Below are 24,273 nucleotides of genomic sequence, written 5' to 3' on the forward strand. Positions count from 1 at the left end.
TCTGCTTCTTGGAGACACTTTTTCTAGTTACTATTACATTTTCTAGTGTCTAAAACCTTGGTGCCCTGTGTCTAATTCGTCCCCCCCTTATTTGGTCCACAAGGACAGAGTATCCTTGAGAACCAATCCATCCTTTTTTGCCCTTTTGCTAAAACACAAGCTTTAATCTACCAAATTCCCTGATCTCATTATTTTTTTATATTATTTAAAATAATTAAACTCAGATATACTCAGATACACAGCAATTTAGGAAGGAAGTCCGAGCAGCTTCTTCCTTTCTATGCTGAAAAAAAAGGTCTCCCTGTTTCTCTAAAGTGACCTTATCCAGATGGCTATCTGTTCTACAGACCCTTTTTGGGTAAACCTATTTCCAAGGTCATGATAGCTAGATGGATTTCTTCATGCATCCTGCAGGTCTACAAGGACAAAGGCATGTCTCCTCCAGGTCAGGTTAAAGCTCATTCTACCAGGTCCATGGCTAAATCTGCAGCTTTCTGGTCTAGGGTGTCTTTAGATGACATTTGCTTGGCAGCTACTTGGTCCTCATCTCATATGTTTATCTCCCATTATAAATTGAATTTGACATCTAGAAGGAGAGGATCCTTTGGCTCGGCGGTGCTCAGGAATATACTTCCATGAGGGCCACCCAGGAGTTTAGTAGCTGGGGACTCTGTCCCACAGGTTGAAGATCAAATGAAGTAAACTACTTCAGATAAAGAAGTTATACACTCACCATAATGTTCCATCTGAGTAGTTGTACTTCATTTGTCTTCAACTATCCCTCCCTTCTTCCCCCGGTCCCCCGGACCTTTGGCGCATGTTCCGCCTACGGGCTGTAAGTATATGTCACAAGTATGTCATCAGGTCGGGTTATAAGTGTAAGTTCAGCAAACTCGATCTGGGGATGGAAGGCAAGGGAGGTGTATTATGGGTAAGGGGAGGAGTCTGGAGCTTGGAGCTGATGCTTGTAATCTTTGCTGGCTTGGATCCGTATTCCCACAGGTTGAAGACAAATGAAGTACAACTACTCAGATGGAACGTTATGGTGAGTACATAACTTATTTTTTTCATTTGTATAAATGTATGGTTGTCTGTGTCATACGTGACAATTTAATAAAGATGTTTCTTGTTTAAAAAATTAATTTGAGCTTAGTGAGGGCACACAGGAATTGTGTGAGAAAAAATCTGAAAGTGCTTGTGGCTTCTATGAGCACTAGTACACAATAGTCGTATCAAATTAACTAATATGAAAAGGAGACAGCATTATGATTATAAGTACATAACTCCTGTGTGTGTATATGTACATATATATATATATATATATATATATATATATATATATATATATATATATATATATATATATATATATATATATACATACATATATATATATACAATGTCGGGGGCTTGCCCCCCCCCACAAAAAACGTGATATGTTGTATTGGAGTTTGATTTACATCAGCTGCTATACGGCTATCACATCACATTTTGATGACAATGTCGACTCAAATGTGTTGATCATTTGGGGCGACATTGTATACGCTCAAAATGTTTTGTTTCGGTTTAACTTTTCATTATTTTGAATGGCAAATGTTTAGCCATTCGAAGTAACGATAGTAAACATATATATATATATATATATATATATATATATATATATATATATGTACATACACACACATATATATGATTCTAGTTTCAATTGTCGAATTCCCAAAATCTCGAAATCCAGAATTTCAAGACCAGAACGCCAAAACACCAATATACCAAAACCTGAAAACATTGAGTCCCGTAATATTGAAACAAACACAGCAAAGCTACACTTCCTCACCTCCACCACAAAAACACACTACAACAAATATAAAACAAACAATTTTAAACTTCTCCAAGTTTAAGTAGGGGGACAAGCCCCCCTGTGCCCCCCCACATCCCCTGCTACTTAAATATATCAACTCCGAGATCACACTACATAGAAGAAAATGGTAAACCTACCGTTCCGCACTACATGTTTAAATTGCAACAAACTTTCCTTAACCCTCTGTGACATTACTTCACTGCTGTCAGACTGTAAATTACTATATATCTCTCCGATACTTACCGGAGCTTAAAAGGTAACCTCGGCCATCTTTTCTTGCTACTTACTTCACTAAAACGTAAAACTTTTAAAGTCACAACATACAGTTTAAACATCATCAACAGTGTTTTAACAGCTGATTCCAGATTTTAATACTCAGCATTGTGGCATTTCAGTATAATAAACTTTCGGCATTCTAGTCTCGATATTCTGGATTTCAACATTTTGGGAATTTGACATTTAAAAGTAGAACCATGTATATATATATATATATATATATGTATGTATATTATATGCACACACACACACACACACACACATATTCACAAGTAGATTCGCACATACCATATAAATGTGCCTAATTGTTTGTTTTCTGTGAGATGTAAATACGTCTCTTACACAGCGGTACTGCAAAGGACTGTGTCTTTAAAATATGTTATTAAAATATGTTATCACAGTAGTATCTTAAATGAGTTCCATGTAATTGTTCGAGTCACATGTTTGAACATTTTATTTGCTGTAGTACATTGATGTTGAATACATCAATGTATATGGTTATTCAAACATATGAATTTCTTTTGGTTATAGCAGTGTAAGTAAATCTTGCCATCAGTGTGCAGTGCTCTGGGTGTTCTGTACAGAAATCGCACACAGTGAGTTAAAAGACTTTGCCTTCCCCCCAACTGTTGTGCAGTCTTGGAGCTGGTGTATTAAAGCAGCAGAAGTGTGGCAGTGCAAGGGAGCTTGCCCTTCTCTGAAAATATCTGTTTTATGGGTTTTTTTTGTTCATTTCTAATGAGTTGCTTATTTTTGTCTGTTTTGATTGGTATATTGAAAAGTCAAATTGATGAAATTCTACTTTTCAGTAAATGTACAAAATGGAGCGACCAGTGTTGACCAAAACCACTAATACAAAACACACACTGTCAGCAGTCAGGAAATCTCAAAAAGGTTTTCTTGTGTAGTCGAACACAAATAGCAGCAACCAAAGAATTCAGCAATAAAATCCAGTTTAACAGTAAAACTGGAAAACCACCAGATTGAGCGCTTTCATCTCCTGACCGGGGATTTCATCAGAATCAACACTCATTTCATTTGAACCTATTTAAACACACATAAAATTACGTCACAAATTAATTAATTAGTAATAAATAACAAATAAAAACACTTCTGTCAATAAACTCATGTAAAATCATATATAAAAATGTTAACACTGAAAACTTTTTTATCTTATTAATTTAATCAGCATATCTATGACTATATCAGTCATTGAATTTAATTTAAAGAAATGTGGCTTTGTGAACCAAGATGGGTTTAAGGGAAATTGTTTCATGTAAGCCTGGGCTGTGACAGGCTTGTAACCTTATCTGCCATTTTGTCTCTCTCGCTTCTCTGTAACTTCTGTAGTCACCTACTTTAGGGTTGGGCAATACTTTTTCTAAAATAGCAAATGTAAACCCATTAAAATTGGTGCATCCTTCTGAATGTTTAAAAAGTACATTAGTGGTGTTGTGTGTGGATATTTGATAAATGTGTTCATAAATCCTGTCCCTCAAGCATCTCTTGGTCTTTCCAACATAAAAGGCGGGACAGGATTTACACATTGCCAAATACACAACCCCTTTTGTCTGGCAATTTCCTTTGCCAAACCAAACTTTGGATTTTAAAGTGTTATGTAGTGTTATATTAATCTTATCACAAATGTATCTACATTGAAAACATGTCCCACACCTTGTGGTACCTTGTTTGAGGTTACCATGACCTATAGACTTTCCCTCAAACAATCTTTTCACTGTAGACCCTCTTAAGTAACTGCACTTGCCTTGCAGTTTTGCAGATACAGTCCAAGCTGCATGTTTTCTTTAGTATAAAATTAAACAATTCGGAACCTCTTTAAAGCTGAAAGGAGTGATTAAATTGAGGTAAGAGTATATTGGAACCACTTAATGAAGCATGCCAGACAGTCTACAAAGGCATTGTTTATTTATATGCCATTCTTTGGGTGTACACTGGGGAATATTTTAACTTAGAGTTTTTTTTTCTCTCCTAGTTTGATTTTCATTGCTGGCTATGTGGGAAAAACTGCAACAGTGAGAAACAGTGGCAGCAACACCTTGCATCTGAAAAGCATAAGGAGAAGGTTTTCCTCTCAGAGGATGACAAGAACTGCTGGCAGTATCGCTTCCCAACAGGGTATTTTAATGTCTGCGAGAGGTGAGTGACCGTCTTGTTCAAAATAACAGCATAGGTGTTGCTTCTAATTTTATTCTGAAGCTCTTAGAGAGAGTCATGACAGTAGTCTCTGCATCTAACAGCCTGGCTGCTGAAACTAATTCAGACATTCTTAGTTAGTGGTTGTGGGTTTCTTTCTTTATAGCTGATCTGCATGGAAGACTAGGGCTGTGACACAAAACAAAGCTGAGGAGGTCTGTAGCAAATATACTGAAGACTGAATGCATGTGTGCTTCTATGTCATCAGTGCATGCCATAGCAGGAAGAAAAGTGGATGTTTTTCTCTACGCTGGAGAGGTGAACCGGAAAGGCCTTCCATCACTGTTTCTGAACTGGAGAAGGGATGTGAACCTTCAGCTGTCTATTGTTCATATGAGGAGTGGAGCACATCATGTGTAAGGACAAAGGGCAGCTGGTAGGATTGTTACCCTTTTATTTGGGAAACTAATGAAATGAGCATTCCCATCTCAGTCTCAGTTGCTGCATGCTCAGTTGGTACCTGAAAAGATATGCATTCCAAAATAAACTTGGAATATGTGAGGTTTGTCACTATGGATTCTGAAGTGAGGATACCACCTGAAGGTTATATTTTTCTAAGATAATAGTATGAGTAACGTTAAGTGATCACTGCCTAGTAGGTCATCATAATGAATCTGAAATTAGAACAGAATCTGGAAGAGATGAGATGCTTAATTACATGATGTCAGCGCGCTCAGTGATGCCAAAAAGTCTGCAGCTGTAATTAGTGTAATCCTTGCAGTCAACTGAAGCAAGAGTTTCCTGTGAAGGGGGTATTCCAGGTTCAAGCTCAAAGGAGAAAGAGAGGTAGCTGGAGAAATATAAAATACATGGTGTGATAAAGTAGGATTTTATATGACCAAGATCTTTTTGCATGCTTATAGCCTTTCACCCCTGTTACTGTTCACTTGGTAAAACACTTGGTAAATACTTCTCCATGTATTTCATGGTATTCTGTACCTACTGTTGGCATCCTCACTTTTTTGTCTTTTTTAAAGCCTCAGCTACCTCGCAGCTGTAAGCCATCCCATGGCCAATTGACCTATTCATTCCCTTTATGGGGAGAGAGCTGGCCATCAGAGTCCATCTTCTAGAGAGCAATCAGGGATGTTTTTGCTGGGCCATACCTCCCCCACCCCCCCTCAGTAGCTGACAGGAATGGTGTGCATTACCATCTTCTATACATAATGGCTGTGGGCTGTAGCTAAAGAATATTCTGTTTGTTGGGCACAGCTCCCATAACAGCCTGAATCTTGATGTCATTTTGTCTTTCTATTGGAATACAGTAAGCCTCACTAGATGTCAGTACAGCAGCAGGTCTAACCACCTTCCTCCCTCTAGGATGTGTGAGACAGTTTCACGGAGTCAGCCACAGCTGGTTCCTAATCAGGGTTTTCTCCCCAAATGCAGTGAAGTCAGGCTGACACATCTCAGGTTCTTGAAAGGAATCTTTTTTATGCATTCACCAGTACATGATGTATTCCCTGTATCTAGTAGCCTTTTTAATCAACTTATTTAGTTCATTGTTTTCTATGCAGCACAACTGCCAAATAACACCATTCTCTTCACTCATGCATTCCTAAATACCATCTTGCTGATGTTCTTCGTGTTTCACTGTTGTAGTCATCACACTTGGGATGTTCTTTGTGTTTCACTGTTGCAGTCATCACATTTGTGTTATCTGCTTGCAGTAGCCCTCAGTCAGCCTGATTATCAAAGTCTTGGGTCCTGCATCGGTTGCCGTCTCATCTTCCATGACGTCAGGTAGTCAGGGGTATAAAGCATGCAGCCAACGCCATTACATCAGTCTTTCTTGCTGTGCGGTGCCTGAAGCAGAAGCAGTTCGCAAGTGCCAGTCGGCCTACTCCTGAAATTTTCGTTTTCGAGTTTCAGAACCGAAGTCTTTAACTAAAGACTTTGTACCTCGTTGGGGAAACTTTTTCTTGCTCTAAACCAATGTTAGTAAAAGTCAATAGTTGTATTTCTTGCGGAAAGCAAATACCTCATAAAGATTTTCATTCATACTGTATTCTTTACCTAGGCCCTGACCACGATGTACCTCGCTGTCGGTTTTCTGCCTTATTTGAACAACGAACTATTCGTCATCTGTATATTTACGCTTCTAAATATTTTGGTACTCAGTTCAATTATCCAGATATGTCTTTGGTAAGCCACCCGACTACCGACATTCCGAAAAAACGCAAAGATAAAGACAGAGATAGGCCGCCTAGGTCCAAAGCTGCAGACGATGCTTCTCCTAAGCTAGTCGCCAATTCGCCTGTACTCAGTGAGGCGCTTTCGCAGCCCCTGATACCTGCTACTTCAGATTCGCAGGCCTCTACTGAGACCCATTCGGAGTCCGGTATGCCGCAAGGTACTTCAACTGTGGAACCTGCGGATATCTCTAACTTGGATGGGTCCGGAGCAGCTGTGCAGGCAACGGCTTCTGAGGGTGTATTCAGGCCTACTCACTTGCATATTAAACCAATGCCATTTTCTTCTTCAAGGCCTAAAACTCGATCCATGCCTAGAAAACCAATGCCCAGACCGCATCGTCAGGCCTCTATGCCTAAAAACAAATGATAAGAATGACTGAAGACCTTATTACTTTAATCAGGGGAAGCCAACCTTCCCCCTTTAAGAGACCTAGGACTGAATTTGCTTATGATACTTCTGATCAGGATTCTGAAATTTCTGTTTCCTCTGATGACCAGTGTTTACCTTTATCTACCTATGAGGATTCTGATGCAGAGGGCTCTATTCCCTCTGCTTCCCCTCCAGAGGATTTCTCTTTTGGTGAAACCTTGCATACTCTTAGGGAGCATTTCTGCTGGGAAAGCTAGGATTACTCTGATTCTAAAAAGAGGCTTAGGGATTTCTTACTCCTGCCCCAACACAGGCCTTTTAGCTATCCCCCCTGTACTGGACATTGTTGTTGATGCTTTTTCGGAATCTAGCTTGGCCTCTGACTCTTTACCTCCTGCTCCCAGAAAACCTGATAGATATATATTACAGGCTTCCTGACTCTCACAAGTTCCTTTTTAAAAATCCTACTTCGGATCCTGAGACCATTTCGCAGGGACCCAAGGGCATTAAGGATACTGCTGCCAAAAATCCTACCCCCTCTGATAGAGATTCCAGGGCACTGGATAGATGGAGTAAGAAGGTATACACTTCTGCAACCTTGGCCATTAGGGCCTTAAACTGCCAGTTTCATATGTTAAAGTATCAGCAGCATATTATTGGATTGCTTAAACAGAAAATGATGTTGATTCCTGACTGTGCTGAAAATAAGGATTTACAGGATTTAATGCATTCTGTTGAACAAGTTGGAAAACATACTTTGCAATGTGGTTTTGATTCACTAGCGGCATCTTGCAGGGCTGCTGTCACTGGGTCTGTGCTTAGAAGGCATGCTTAGCTTAAGAAGCAGTCTTTGCCAGATCATGTTAAAGCTAAATTGTTGGATGCTCCCTTAAATCAGGACCACGTGTTTGGCAACAAAGCAGAAGAAGTACTTAAAAATATGGAGGAAAAAGCTAAATCTATGCAGACTATTAAATATTTTCTACAAGTACAGCCTCCAAGATTTAGTAGGCATTGGCCCTCTAAAAATTGGTCCTTTCCTGCTTCTTCCAGGCCTTCTCAGTCCAAACCCAGAACCAGCAGAACACCCAGGCTTCAGTCCCATGGTACGCACAGGACTAAACAGTGGGGGGCTCCCACTTCCAAATCAGGGAGTAGTAAGACTCCCCATTATGGTAAACTGTCTCAATGACTTAACCTTAAAACTTCCAAGCCCTTCTCAACTGACTGCTCCTTTAAGGGGAAAGATTGCTCTGCAGACAAAAAACTGGGAACTCATTACCCAGGACAAATGGGTTTTAAATATAGTTTCCCAAGGATACAGATTTCACTTCCACACGCCACCAACCCCAAATGGTTGGCCAGATCTACCCCCAAATCAGTGGACAGAGGCTCAAAAGCAAGTGCTCTCTCTCTTAAGCATAAGGGCTATTCAGACTGTACCAGAAGAGGACAAGGTTTCTACTCAAGACTTTTCCTGGTACCCAGAAAAGGCAACTCATGGCATCTTATCGTGGACCTTTCTATCCTAAACACCTTTTTGGTGATTCCAAAATTCAAGATGCTAACTCTTCACCAGTTGCTTCCTATGCTAGGCAAAGATGCTTGGTTGGCAACATTGGATTTAAAGGAAGCCTACCTGCACATCCCAATCATGGAATCTTGCAGAGGATACCTACGCTTCAAAGCAGGCTACATGCAAGATCAGTTCTCTGCACTGGCCTTTGGCTTATCTACTGCGCCCAGGGTATTCACAAATTCCCTAGCTCCAGTCATTGCATTTTGCAGGCAAAGAAATATTCAAATATACCAATACCCGAACGATTGTCTAATTCAGGCAGAAAGCCAGGACATACTTTTGAATCATCTGGCGTTTGTACAAAAGGTGCTAACTTGTCTGGGGTGCACAATAAATGAAAAGAAATCACATCTTGTACCCTGTCAACAAATTATAATCTTGGGAGCAAACTTGAGCACAACTTCCCAGATGCCTTTCCTCACGCCAGAAAAACAAATTCATTTGACAGCTTACTTCAAACTAATGGCCACAAAAACCCTGCTATCTGCAAGACAAGTACTGCAAGCCTTGGGGTTCATGACCTCCTGCATTCTCCTAATTCCATATGTAAGACTGCATATGAGGAAACTACAGTGGTATCTAAAAAGCTTATGCTGTCAACATTCTCAGGATCTAGAAGCAATTATTCCTATCATACCTTGCCTACAGTTAGACTTCCTTTGGTGGGCAGAGGTCTGCCACCAAAACAAGGGACTACCATTCACTGTACCCCCTGCCGCCCAAACCCTAACAACAGATGCATCAGACTATGCATGGGGGGCTCACCTAGCAGGGAAGTGCATTCAGGGCAAGTGGAACCCAAGTCAAATGCACCTGCATATCAATCAAAAAGAAATGTTAGCTGTATAGAATGCCCTGACAGCCTTCAGTGACCACATTCTTCCAGGACAATTAATGGTAAAGATGGACAACACCACTGTTATGTGGTACATAAACAAGCAGGGAGGTACCCATTCATACCCTCTCTGCAGACTAGCCATGGCTCTGTGGAACACAGCCTTGAGCTACCAAGTGACCCTACAGGCTCAATTCCTGCCAGGAAAGCTAAATACACTGGCAGACAAACTAAGCAGAAATCTCATGGACCCACACAAGTGGAAACTGGAACCAAAGACTTTCAACATGTTGATAACCAAATGGAGGAGCCCAGATATAGACCTGTTTGCCTCCCCCCAGAACTACCAACTGGACAAATTCTGCACAAGGACTCCCCACAGACAAGCATGGAAAGTGGATCCCCTGTCCTTCACCTGGAAAAATCTATCAGTTTTCCTCCTCTGCTCTCCTCTCCAAAGTGCTAATAAAGATCAAACAGGACAAACCAAGGACAGTACTGATTGCACCAGACTGGCCACGCCAACACTGGTACCTCCTCTTGCACAGTGTGTCACTGCTGGCACCATGGCACCTGCCTCAGACCCCTACCGTGCTGTCCAAGCAGGAGGGCCAAATTCTGCATCCTCAGCTTCAAACCCTTTACCTGGCAGCCTGTCTAATTGCCTGATCTCTCCGTTACCATCCCTCAGTAAACAAGTGTTGGATGTCATTTTGGAGGCAAGGAGGCGTAGTACTAGAAAATCTTATGCTGAAAAATGGAAAAGATTCTGTTCCTGGAACCAAACCCAAGGGATGGGTACAGCAGTGCCCAGTTTACCTCAGATTCTTCAATACTTAATTGAGATGCTTCACAAGGGCCTTTCCTTTTCCTCCATTAAAATTCATGCCTTAGCCATTTCAACTCATTACAACAGAGAACCACCCCTCTTCTCTCATCCACTGCTTAAGCAGTTCCTCAGAGGGGCCAAAAACTTAAGACCACCCAGGAGAGCCGCAACTCCAGCCTGGGACCTTAACTTTGTATTGGAAAAACTCACTTTACCTCCTTTTGAGCCAGCTGCAAGTGCAGAGTTAAAATTCCTTTCTTGGAAAACAGCCTTCCTTTTAGCAATCACTTCAGCAAGAAGGGTGTCTGAATTACAGTCCCTTATGGCAGTGGAGCCTTTCATCATCTTTCATGCGGACAGGGTGTCCCTCAGGACCAATCCCTTCTTTATGCCCAAGGTAGTATCCAGTATGGCTCTTAATCAGTCCATTCATTTGCCAACCTTCTTTTCTAATCCACAGAACAAAGGGGAACGGATACTGCACTCCTTAGATTTGCACAGACAACTTAGATTTTACTTGGACAGGACTAAACCTCAAAGGAAATCTGAACAACTGCTTTTGGCATTTGCTGCAGGGGCAGAGAAGAAGGCCATTTCAAAGCAAACCATTTCTAAATGGATAGGCCATTGCATTAATTTCCGCTTTAAGCACCATGGAAAACCTATCCCACAAGGGATAAGACCACACTCAACCAGGGCTGCATCTACCTCTACAGCCTTTGTCAGAGGTGTCCCTACCAGGGACATCCTAGAAGCTGCTACCTGGAGTTCTGTACATACTTTCACCAAGCATTACCATTTGCCAATTTTCTCTAAATCCAGTGCTGGTTTTGCCACTGTAGTCTTGCAGGGCCTTATACCTGGTTCTAATGCTATCTAACTTCCTCCTCCTATCCTTAGCTTTGGGAATCTACCCAAATGTGATGACTGCAACAGTGAAACATGAAGAACATAATACAGTTGTGTACACTTACCATAAATGTAGATGTTCTAGTGTATTCACTGTTACAGTCCTGGTTACCCTCCCTCCAGCCCCCTGTCTTCTTTTGCTGCTATACCTCTATTCTCCTTTACTATGCTTAAAAGCGTTTTGGTGTATTTGCTTTTTTGTTGGAGGTATAACCTTGCATATATATATTTAATTGCTTCCCATTGGGGGGCACCTGACATCTGGGGCAAAAAGAACTGTTGTAATGGCGTCGGCTGCATGCTTTATACCCCTAACTACCTGATGTTATGGAAGATGAGACAGCAACTGACGCAGGACCCAAGACTTTGATAATCAGGTCGACTGAGGGCTACTGCAAGCATATAACCCAAATGTGATGACTGCAACAGTGAATACACTCGAACATCTACATTTATGTTAAGTTTACACAACTGTACTTTATCCTGCCAGGGGTGGCCCTCAGTCGGTCAGAATACCAGAGGCTTAGTATTTCTGCATCGGTTGCTGTCGCTTCAGGACTGACGTCAGGTCATCAGTTGTATAAAAATAGTCAGCTGACGCCATTACATCAGTCTTTCTTGCCGAGGAACCCGAAGCAGAAGCAGTTCACACAAGTTCCGGTTGGCCGCTACCTGAGTTTTCATTTCCAAAATTGAAGTTGAAGTCTTCTAAAGCTAAGTACCCCATTGGGGATCCTTTTTTCTTGCTCTAACCGATGTCAGAAAAAGTTTACAATTGTCTCACCTGTGGAAAGCAAATACCACACCGAGATTTCCATTCTTACTGCGTCATCTGTTTAGGCCCAGACCACGACGTACCTCGCTGCTGGTTTTGTGCTTTGTTTAATGCCCGAACTATTCATCGTCGGGCCCTTATTGTAGCTTAATACTTTCGTTCTCGATCTCCATATTCTGAAATGGCTTCAGTAAGCCATCCAATTACCGATCTTCCGAAAAAACATAAGGCTAAAGACAGAGGCAGACCGCACAGGTCCAAAACTGCCGATGACGCTTCCATTAAGCTAGTCGCCAGTTTGCTGGTACTCAGTGAGGTGCTTTTGCAGCCCCTGATGTACGCTTCGATGGATTTGCAGGCCCCTACCGAGATCCATTCAGAGTCTGGTATGCTGCAAGACTCTTCTTTGACTATGGAACCTGCGGATGTCTCTACCTTGGATAGGTCCGGAGCCACTGTGTAGGCACCGGCTTCTGAAGAAGTTCTTCGCACTAAGATATTCGATACAAACCGACGACTTCTTTCGCGTCTTCAGTTCTTTCTAAAACTACTGAGTTTCTAAGGCCAAGAATATGAGCTACGCCTAAAAAAACGATCACCCTAACTCAAGCACCTGCTTCCTTGCCACAATCACAGATGGTTAAAATGGAGGAAGACCTTATCATGCTGATTAGGGGAAGCCAACCTTCCCCTGCTAAAAGAAAAAGAGACTTGTCCCCAGCAGCTTTATCTGACCAAGAGTCTGACGACTCTGAGGTTTCTGATTATGAAGACATGCCCTTATCTGCCTATGATGATTCAGATGCAGGAGAATCCATTCCTTCTGCCTCCCCTCCGGAGGATTTTTCTTTTGGTAAAACCCTACATACTTTGAGAGAGCATTTCCATTGGGAATGCCAGGATTATCTTCAGTCCAAAGGGAGACTCAGGGAATTTTAGATTTACCACAGCACAGACCCTTAGCTATCCCTCCTGTTCTGGATGATGTCTTTATGGAATCCAGTCTAACTCCTGATACTTTACCCCTGCTCCCAAGAAACCTGACAGGTACTACAGAGTCCCTGACTCACACAAATTTATTTTCAAAAATCCTACTGCTGACCCAGGGGTCATCTCCCAAGGACCTAAAGGAATAAAAGCATCTACAGCTAAGAATTCCACCCCCTCGGACAGGGATTCCCGAGCTTTAGACAGATGGGGTAAAAAAGTATATACCTCTGCAACTCTTGCCATTAGAGCATTACATTGTCCGCTCCACATGCTGAAATACCAGCAACATACTATGGAACTTATTAAGCAAAAATTAGCTACCTTCCCTAACTGTGCAGAAAATAAAGAATTACAGGAGCTTATGCATTCTGCAAGCCAAGTCAGCAAGCATACCCTGCAATATGAGTTTGACGCCCTAGAAGCATCTTGCAGGGCAGCAGTCACAGGTTCTGTACTTAGAAGACATGCCTGGCTTAAGGAGCAGACATTGCCAGACCATGTCAAATCAATTATTGGATGCACCTCTGAACAAGGACAATCTGTTTGGCACCAAAACAGAAGAGGTTTTAAAAAAGATGGAAGAAAAAGCTAAGTCTATGCAAACAGTCAAAGATTTTTGCAAGTGCTGCCTCCAAGATTCAATAGGCATTGCCCCTCAAAACATTGGTCCTTTCCAGCCCCTTCAAGGCCACCTCAAACTAGACGTAGGGGAAACAGACCCCCCAGACTACAGTCTCACGGTATGCAGAGATCTAAGCAATGGAGTACCTCCACTTCTAAAACAGGGAGTGCTAAGCCACCCCCTTATGGAAAGAATTCACAATGACTTCTCAACTCCTCCCCTCACCTCTGCCCAAATGCTCGTGCCCCTAAGAGGAAAACTTGCCCACCATGCAAAAAACTGGACCTCCATCACCAACAATCGATGGGTGCTCAACATAGTATCCCAGGGGTACAAGTTTTATTTCCACATGCTGTCAACCCCAAAAGGGTTCCCAGACCTTCCTCCAAACCAGTGGGCAGAGGCACAAAACCAAGTTCAGTCTCTGCTCTCCATAAGGGCAATTCAGCCTGTTCCTGCAGAACAGATAGGTCAAGGTTTTTATTCCGGACTTTTCCTAGTAGCCAGAAAAGAAGGCACCTGGCACCCAGTCTTAGATCTATCCATTCTAACCACCTTCCCGATGGTACCAAAATTCAGAATGCTCACCCTACAGCAGCTTCTCCCTATGCTGTCCAAAGAGGCCTGGTTAGCCACCCTAGACCTAAAGGAGGCCTATCTGCACACCCCAATCAGGGACTCCTGCAGGAAATATCTACTTTTCAGGGCAGGATCTATGTATTATCAGTTTTCTGCACTTCCCTTTGGCTTATCTACTGCTCCCAGAGTTTTCGCAAAATGCCTGGCTCCAGACATTGCCTATTGCAGGCAGAGAAATATTCAGATTTACCCCTACTTGGATGACTGCCTGATTCAGGCAGACAGGAAAAGTTGTAGCAGCACCTGACATTTGTAAAGGACCTTCTGGGGTACACTATCAACGAAAAGAAATCCAAACTAGTCCCCGGTCAAAAAATTGTATTCCTGGGAGCAAGCTTGGACACAGCATCCCATGTAGCATTTCGTACTCCAGAAAAACAAGCCTATCTGACAGGCTACTTCTCTCAAATGGCCAACAGAACCCAGTTATCCACAAGGAAAATCCTGCAAGCTCTAGGGTTCATGGCCTCCTGCATTCTACTAATTCCATATGCCAGACTGCATATGAGGAAACTTCAGTGGTACTTGAAAAGTCTTTGGTACCAACATTCTCAGGCCGTGGAAACTATCATACCTGTGATACCTTGTCTAAGGAAAGAGTTCCTTTGGTGGGCAGCAGCATGCCACCACAACAAGGGGCTTCCCTTTACACTATCCCATGCCACCCAGACCCTAACCACAGATGCATCAGACTATGCCTGGGGTGCACATCTGGACGGCAGGTGCATTCAGGGCCACTGGAGCCCAAATAAAATTCATTTGCACATCAACCAAAAAGAGATGTTAGCTGTTCAGCATGCTCTGACAGCTTTCAGATCCCTACCCTCTCCGGGGCGTCTACTAATCAAAAAAAAAAAAAACGACAACACCACAGTGATGTGGTACATCAACAAGCAGGGGGAACCCACTCTTACTCATTCTGCAAGCTAGCCATGACCCTTTGGAACACTGCCTCAGCCATGCATATTCACCTGCAAGCTCAATTCCTGCCAGGCAACCAAAACTCTCTGGCAGACAACTTAAGCAGAAATCTCCTAGACCCACATGAGTGGCAATTAAACTGCAACACCTTCAGCCTGGTGACCCAGAAATGGGGTACCCCAAAGGTGGACCTATTTGTCTCCCCCTATAACTACCAGCTCAGCAAATTCTGCACCAGGGACCTTCACAGCAAGACCTGGAAAGTGGATGCCCTATCCTTCCAGTGGGCAAACCTCTCAGTCTATGCATTTCCCCCACTACCTCTTCTTACAAGAAAGGGAGGAAAGAGCCAGGGCAATCCTGATTGCCCCAGACTGGCCACGCCAACACTGGTACCCACTACTGCGCAGTCTGTCACCGTTGCCTCCATGGCACCTCCTTTAGATCTCAACTCTCCTGACTCAGCATGAGGGACAGTTCTTGCATCTGCAGTTGCAGACCTTGACCCTTGCAGCCTGGCTTATTCCTTGACTTCTCCTCCAGTGTCCAGCCTAAGCAAGCAGGTACAGGATGTCATACATGAAGCCAGATGACCCAGTACTAGAAAATCCTATGCTGACAAGTGGAAAAGGTATTGTTCCTGGATCCAGACTAAAGGAGCGGATCCAGCACAGCCCTCCTTACCTCTGCCTAGCAGACATACTCCACAGGGGCCTATCCTTCACTTCTATTAAGATCCATGCCTCTGCCATCTCTGCTCATTACAGCACTGGGCCACCTCTCTTTTCACATCCTCTCATCAAGCAGTTCCTGAGAGGGGCTAACAACTTAAGGCCACCAAAAAGAGCCCCTACCCCTGCTTGAGACCTTAACTTTGTGTTGGAAAAGCTCACGCTACCCCCCTTTGAGCTTGCAGCTTCAGCAGAGTTAAAATTCCTCTCTTGGAAAACAGCCTTGCTTCTGGCCATCACTTCAGCTAGAAGAGTGTCTGAGCTACAAGCACTTATGGCTGTGGAACCCTTCATCATTTTTCTCGCTGACAGGGTCTCCCTCAGGACTAACCCAACTTTCATGCCTAAAATGGTGCCCAGTGTGGCTCTCAACCAATCTATCCATTTGCCCACCTTTTTCTCTAATCCTCAAAATAAGGGGGAAAGGATCCTGCACTCTTTAGATGTGCACAGACAGCTCAGATTCTACCTTGATAGGACTAAGCCCTTTAGGAAATCTGACCAGTTACTAGTCAGCTTTGCACCAGGGGCAGGGGGCAAGGCCATATAAAAACAAACCATCTCCAAATGGATAGCTCACTGTATCCATTTCTGTTACAAACACCATGGGAAACCACCCCCTCAGGAGGTCAGAACACATTCCACTAGGGCAACTTCAACCTCTATAGCCTTTCTCAGAGGAGTCCCTACCAGGGACATTCTGGAAACTGCAACTTGGAGCTCTGTTCATACCTTCACCTAGCATTACCACCTGCCTATCTTTTCCAGATCCAGGGCTGGCTTTGCAACCGCAGTCCTGCAGGGCATACTAGCCAGCCCCAACTCTTCTTGACTGCCTCCACCCATTCTTCAGCTTTGGGAGTCAACCCAAGTGTGATGACTGCAACAGTGAAACACGAAGAACATACTGACGACCTGACGTCAGTCCTGAAGCGACAGCAACCGATGCAGAAATATTAAGCCTCTGGTATTTGGACTGACTGAGGGCCACCCCTGGCAGGATAACCCAAGTGTGACGACTGCAACAGTGAATACACTCGAACATCTACTGTACTTTAGCTACTTACCATCTGATGAGCTGAGTTTGCTAAGCCCTAATTGCTGAGAATGTGGCAAGACATTGGGTTAGCACATGTGAACAGCAGACAATGACTTGCTGTAGTTTTCTACATCCCTCTCTCCATCTGATGTTGATATGTAGTAGCACTAAGGGTTCTCTATTATATCAGCGAACGCTGTTTGATCGACCGTTTTAAATCAAAACTGCGAATTCCCGAACACACAGAACAGCGATTTTTTTTTCCCCAGGGGGGAAAAAAATCACTGGGCCATTTTCGGGACTTTACCATTTCCTCCACTGTGGTGCGATCTCGGAGTTGGTATATTTAAAGTAGGGGGGTGTGTGGGGTGAAGCCCCCAACTTTATTTGGGGGGGTGGTTGTTTGTTTGTTTTTTTTCCGGAGCAGCGATTTTTTTTCCCTGTGAAAAACATCGCTGTTCCGTGTGTTTGACATTTTGCAGTTTCGGTTTTTAAGGGTCAATTATACAGCATTCGCTATTTTAAGCGTTCACTGTTATAATATAGTCCCGCACTAAGCACATTGTAGGTGCACACCTTTCTAAGGAGTTCATCATGCCATTGTTCTGCCAGATGCTTTTCTTCTTAGCCATTGCCAGGAAACAGCAATGTTGTACTAAGTACCCATACCACACCCTTCCTTGGGATGAGAGAGCTGGCTTCCAGCAATTTGACCTCATCCCTTCCAAATGATCCTCCATTATCTGGAATACTTCTAGAACTCAGGTCACTGGTAGTGTGGTCAAGAATAGAATCCTTGTAACAGCAAATCAGTAAGGAGCCCTGTTAGTGATTATACTGTAAGTTTTTTTATACAGTCTCCTTTATGTGAAAATAGGTACTGTGTAGATCTGACTGCTCATTACATAGGTTCTGCTTCATGTTCTTGTTCCTAAAATCCTGAAACAAAAATACTAAATGTAAAAATTGAAAATAAAAAAGCTGAAAACTAAAAGAATCCTGAATAAACCTGGATGTGAAATTTACATTAAACTTGCATAGCTGAATGAATAAATGAAAAAAGACTTAGTAGAGATCATTTTGTACAAGAATAATCCCTGATGTAGCACAAATTCTGGTATATGTGTTAGCGGTGCACTTTAAGTTAAAAGGCTTGCTTTATTTACAGTACCTTACAGATGACTTGCTTATATACTATAATTTTTTACTCATTGCTAGTGTAATGTGACTCAATGAATGTTCATAGTTTCAAAGCCACTTTTTAAGAGATTTGAGTAATGGTCACTTTTGTGTCATGTGTCCAAATATAACATACCAAGAAATATGAAAAAAAAAAAAAAAAACAAGTGAAAAGGTCACACAGAAAAACCTCATAGATATAAACAGTTATAGACATACATGTAGCTAATGAGATCACTCTGTATAGAGACAGGACTACATGACAAAGAGGAAACTGTTGATGCTTATCTGACTCTCTTCTTGTATTGCAGGCATATAAGTGGCACTTGCTCAGATGGTGACAGTTGTCAACTGGCCCACAGTCATGCAGAGCTGGAAGAATGGTTGGAAAGAAAGGATATTCTAAGAATGAAGTTAGACAAGGCGAAAAAAGACCACTTGATTGCACCAAATGATAATGACTTTGGAAAATATAATTTTCTGTCTGAAGGAATATTGTCATAAAACTGAGGTGTCCTTTCATCTTTCTTGATCACGAATTTGACAATAGAAGCTGATGGTTCATCTGTAATGAAAGTTCTCACTCAGCAGGTGGAAGATCTTCATTCTTCTACTTCCCTTCCTCAGTCTGCAAAGCACGACATGCACAGTGAGCATACGCCGTAGTGGAAGTAGGAGCTCAGAGTTGCCCCAGGCACTTATGTGGCCCTGTAATGAGGTAGCAGGCAGCAGGTTAAAGCATTAAATTACTGTTCTGCATCCACATTTGGGTTTGAAGAACAAGTCTGAGAGAAGGGTGTTGAGAGAAGGAGGGAGGGGAAGAGAGAGAGAGAAAAAGACAGCGAGGAAAGAATTTGTGAAGAATGAAGACGGTCAGATGCAACAATCTGAATGATTTGCTTAGTAACATCTACAGAATGTGCAAAATACATGTGCTGAAATAGTATGAAACATCTTATGCCATTCGCAGAGGAAGGAAACAGTAATGGCTGTAATTTTAACACAATTATTTTGAAATAAATTTTATTTTATTTTAACATAAATGTTAAAGGTTTTGCCACCTTTAATTGGGTTACTTTCAAGGCTCATTTTTAAGTAGTTTAAATCAAAATTACCATTCAACCCTTTGACGTTGAATGGGTTTAATATTTCCTCTTGACATATATTTGACTATAAGCTTTATCAAGCAGAATTTTGGGAATCAGGTGCTAAAAAGGAACTGTTTTGCAGTCCGTTAAAGTTTTGGAATGTTATGCATCTTTGCTTGCTGTAATCATGTTTGATTTGAGGAAAGATGCACTCGTGGCCGTTTGTGTCATGTATAATATACAAACCAGTATTGGTAACAATCATAATATTAAAAAACAATTGCATAAACACTTCTGACTTATGTATTCATTAATCTCATCTAAAGATATCTCTTTTATTAGAGCAGGGAAGATCAAACAGTTTTGTAATTTAAATGACTGGTTTGTTTCAAGTCATGATTAATGAAGAGTTATTATTTGTTCCACTAATACAGAGCAATGGCACCATGACTACTGTTGAAGTGACTGTGATTTAGGTTCAGATTATGAAGTTGGGTGCCAGAGGAGCCAGTGGGCAGCATAGTCTCTTAAGTACTGGAGTGGCCATAGGATTTTCTTTTGCAGTGTTGACCTCAGGCGGAATCTTAGGGAAATAGCAGCAGCAGAAGTTAACACAGCACTGTACACAAACAGCAGGATGTCATCATTGGCAGTCACCTTTATGTGCATCCTGGGATATCTGTAGCACCTTGCACTACATAGTTCAGAGCATGATCACACACGGTCAGCTTATGTGGAGCAACTCCTTGACTCTGTAGGAGAAGGGATAGTAGCAGCTTGGATTTATCTTTATTGATGTGCCTTCCCCACAAGTATCTTTCCAGGTCATTTGGGACTCACCAGCTAAGGTTGAGGACATTCCGTCTTGCTTTTTTGTGGTATTTTGACCCACAGGAACAGCCTATACTCCTTGGTATCTGTGGAAGTGTAGCCTTGCAGAACACAGGCTGACAACAGCATTAGACCTCATGCAGGGCTTGTATGACTTAGTGCCACTTATGGTTTGCACTTCTTGTCATAGTGCCTTAGCACCTGGCATACACACATCACCTTGCTTGCTGGGTGATCCCAGACTGCTTCTTGATGGGACTAGAGGTGGAGATGATCTTCTGCCAGTCTCTTGAGAAAGGGATTCAGAGGACATTAAAGTTCCTTGTGTCTGAGACAGGCAAATATATTTAGAACCCTGCTCCATATATGTCCCACCCAGATGATTCTTCCTCCTCCTCCTCCTTTGAGGAGATGCTGAACATTGAGTTTGACTGTAAAATGGCCTTTTTATTCCTCCTCCCCAGAAATGCCTCTGCCAGTGTCAGGGTATGTAGGATGAGGACCATTAGATCCTCTTCCTTATCAAGTTCATCCTAAGGGATGTCAAATGCACAGCCTGAAAGCATCTGCATTTTGTTTTCTGTTCTCCCAAGGATTCAGATGCCCTCTATGTGCTGCCATCACAGTGAAGTGACATCCTTACTTGAGCATACCAGGCAGACTGTTGTGTGACCTCCTCAGTCCATTGTGAATCTTGAAGGCCAAAACAACTTTCTGCCTGATAAGAAGAAGTTTAAGGCTTTCAACATGGTTCTCAACAGGGTTTTCTTTTCTGCTGTCTTTTAATCACCTCACCTGTCCATATTCAAGTTCTCTCTTATGTAGGTGAGTTTAGAGCAGTTGGCAGACCTCCCTAAGTCTTAGATCAAGGAAGATCTAGGCGATACACTACCAAGCTTCTTATAATTTTGTGTTGCCCACAGTAATTTTGGAAGAAATCTGGTGCAACAAGTTCGGGTATTATATGTGTGTGCAAGACATTATGGCATGGCTTCGGCAGTCCTCTTTTAAAAGCTGAGCATGGGCAAACCACCCCAAATGCCACCTTCCAAATGATGTTTTTTATGCAGGTTTCCAGGACCTGGTAGAGATCTTTTAAAAGAGGAAATGAGTATTAAGTACATTGGAAGGTCTTTTTGACTCCTCTTGAATCCTTTCTTTTTTCTAGGCCACCACTATTTTCCAACTAAAAGAAACACCTGTACTCAGTAAAAGGAAGAGTTCTTCTAAGTATCAGGCATTGATGCTTCACCTGTTGGTTCTTCTGAGGTCTTTGAGATGCAAAGCTCTGTCTATTCAGCACTTGGAGTTCTTGACTCTCTTATAGAACTGCCTCTGGAAACCCAGATCTCCAGCTTTACACTGGTTTGTACAGCCATTACCATGAATCAGTGTGTTCTGTGCAAGATTACTATCAACCATGTCCAAGAGGTGTTAAGCTGTTTCCCAGAGAAAGCTATGCAGAGACACCATGCTTCTGCAAAGCTGTTGGAACAGGCACAAGCCCTGCTGTATTTCACCTTTGGTGAAAAGCAAATGATTCTGTTACTACCATTTTCTTGTTCTAAAAGGAGCTTGAAACTTCTTTAATATACTGGACACAGGCACATCTTCTAATATCTTCTATTACATCAGTGTATTTAGTTCACATAGGAAGCTTCTTTGGATCACTGTCTTGGTCCATCATTTTCTTTGACATTGTTCACCAATGTGCTAGCTCTGGTGGCAAAGGCCTTCTGAAAGGGGGGGGGACATAACGACTTCCCTTTCATGGGTGGCTTTTAGTGGCCCATTGAGGGAATCTCTTGTAGCATTGCCGACTTGGATGTTTCTTACATACATACATACATACAAATATTTCAAGCACGGGCATTAATGTCCTTCTAGCTTTCCAGTATACCAAAACACGTGTTCCCATAATAAGTGTCCAGGCTGTTCTTAAAAATATCTAAACTAGTACTTGCTTTAATGTAATTTGGTAGTCTGTTCCATGCATCAACTACTCTGTCAGAGAACCAATTAGTACACTTCTCATTCCTATAGAATTTCTACATAGGTTGATGATTCTTAGTACTTTTTGATAACCCCAAATATTCCCAAAGGCAGATGTGTCTAAATGCTCTATATACCTGAATAAGATCTCCTCTCAGATATCTGTAAGAGACACTGTACAAGTTCAGATATTTTAGCCTTTCAAAATAACTTAAATTTTGACATCCATGGATGCCCTTGGTATATTTCCACTTTAGTCTTTCCAGTTTACTCATGCTTGTTTTCTTATCGGGTTTCCGTATTGTTATTCCATACTCAAGTTTGGGCCTAATGTAGCTAACAAACAATGACTTCATTATTTTTGATTTCCTAGACTTTATAAACCTTTTTATACAACCTGTAGTTCTATAACTATCATTAACCAGTTGGTTGATATGATTAGAAAAACTCATAGCTGAATCTAACCATATACCCAGGTCCTTAAATGAATCTACAGATGTGCGTGTTTCACTGCTGCAGTCATCACCTGTGGGTTATCCCTGCTGTGGTAGCCCTCGGCCGGCCCGAATACCAGAGTCAATGTTTTTCTGCGTCGGCTGCTGTCACTTGCTGTCTGACGTCAGGTCGTCAGTACTATAAAGGAAGGCAGCCGATGCCATTACATCAGTCTTTCTTGCCTTGGAGCCCATAGCAGAAGCAGTTCTCAAGTGTGCCGATCAGTCACTACCTGAGTTTGAATTACAGCTGAAAACATCTAAAGCTAAGTACCCCATTGGGGATCCTTTTTCTTGCACTAACCAATGTCCGAAAAAGTTAACGATTGGCTCACATGTGGAAAGCAAATACCACACTGAGACTTCCATTCGTACTGTGTCACTTGTTTATGCCCAGACCATGACGCCCCGTTGCCAGTTCTGTGCCCTCTTTAATGCGAGAGCCATTCGTCGTAGAGCTCTTATTGTAGCCGAAATGGCATCCATCAGCCAACAATCCTTTGACATTCTGAAAAAACGTAATGATAAAGATAGAGACAGACCACACAAGGCTAAGCCTTCTGATGACTCTACTGCTAAGCAGGTCGTCCATTCTCCGGAATTCAGTGAGGTGCTTTCGTAGCCCCTGATGCCCGATTCAATACCTTCGCAGGCCTCTACTGAGACCCTTTCAGAGTCTGGCATGCTGTAGAAATCTTTGTCTTCCAAACTTTTGGATGTCTCTGCCTTGGTTGGGTCCAGAGCCACGACGCAGGCACCGGCTTCCAAGGAGGTCTTTCGCACTACCGAATCTAGACAAAAAACGACATCTTCTCCTCCGACTACCATTTCTCTCAAACCAATAGATACTCTTAGGCCTAGAGGCAAGGCCACTCCTAGGAAAACTAACTCTAGCCACCATTTTGCTCCTGCTCCACCACCCCATCCTCAAATGCTTAAAATGGAGGAGGATCTTATCACCCTTATCAGGGTTAGTCAGGCCACAACTTCTAAAAGGAAAAGAGACCCTTCTGAAATACTGATAGAACAGGATTCTGAGGAGTCTGATTATTAAGATTTTGAAGAGGCACTACCTCTGACTGCTTATGAGGATTCAGATGCAGTGGAATCCATTCATTCTGCCTCCCCACCAGAAGATCCTTCCTTTGGGGAAACTCTTCACACCCTCAGGGAACATTTCCACTGGGAATCCCAGGATTTCCCTCAATCTAAGAAAAGACTGAGAGTTCCTAGAGCTGCCACAGCACAGACCACTGGCCATCTCTCCAACCTTTGAGGTGGCTGATGTTTTCCATGAATCCAGCTTAACTCCTGACACCCTAACACCTGCTCCTAGAAAACCTGACAGGTATTACAGAGTACCGGAGTCTCACAGAAATCCTGCTGCAGACCTAGAGGTCATTATACCGGGACCTAAAGGAGCTAGGGCTAGTTCTGCAAAGAATCTTATTACTTCTGACAAGGACTCTAGAGCTCTAGACAGATGGAGTAAAAAAGTATACACCTCTGCAGCCTTAGCTATCAGAGCACTCAACTGTCAGTTCCACGTGTTAAAATCAACAACACACTTTGGAACTATTAAAACAAAAGATGTGAAGTTGTTCTATATCGCCCTTCATTCTTACAGATAGGCTCGGAGCCGATCCTCGGCTCTGAGTCAGCCAACTACAAAGCTCGAGGTCTTCAGACAGCTCGAGGCCAAGTCCCTATCCCATGATGCACCATGTGTTACCTCAGATCTAGTTTGCCGCTGCAACAGGTCGCTGGTTTCTTCACAGCTCAGGCCAGTATAGTTTTTTCTTCTAGAAAAAGTTTATATTTGTAAACTTTCATAATAGCTTTTCAATTTAATAACTTTCAGAACTATTAGAACTAGTGTGTAGCTTAACTTCTGATAGTCCTTTTAT

The 24,273-nt window shown here is 42.5% G+C and overlaps 1 protein-coding gene across 1 annotated transcript in view; it reads left to right on the forward strand.

Annotated features, from left to right (window-relative positions):
• Positions 1–19,340, forward strand: part of ZC3H7A (zinc finger CCCH-type containing 7A) — a 1,693,893-nt gene extending 1,674,553 nt beyond the window's left edge. The window contains exons 22-23 of the mRNA XM_044089416.1: positions 4,128–4,291; positions 18,273–19,340. Of these exons, the coding sequence (XP_043945351.1) occupies positions 4,128–4,291; positions 18,273–18,465 (357 nt within the window). The 3' untranslated portion in view covers positions 18,466–19,340. The remainder of the gene's footprint in view (positions 1–4,127; positions 4,292–18,272) is intronic.
• The last annotated feature ends 4,933 nt before the right edge of the window (positions 19,341–24,273 follow it).

This window comes from Protopterus annectens, chromosome 12.part0 (genome assembly GCF_019279795.1).
Source record: "Protopterus annectens isolate FY-2018-M chromosome 12.part0, PAN1.0, whole genome shotgun sequence".
Taxonomy (NCBI): domain Eukaryota; kingdom Metazoa; phylum Chordata; order Ceratodontiformes; family Protopteridae; genus Protopterus; species Protopterus annectens.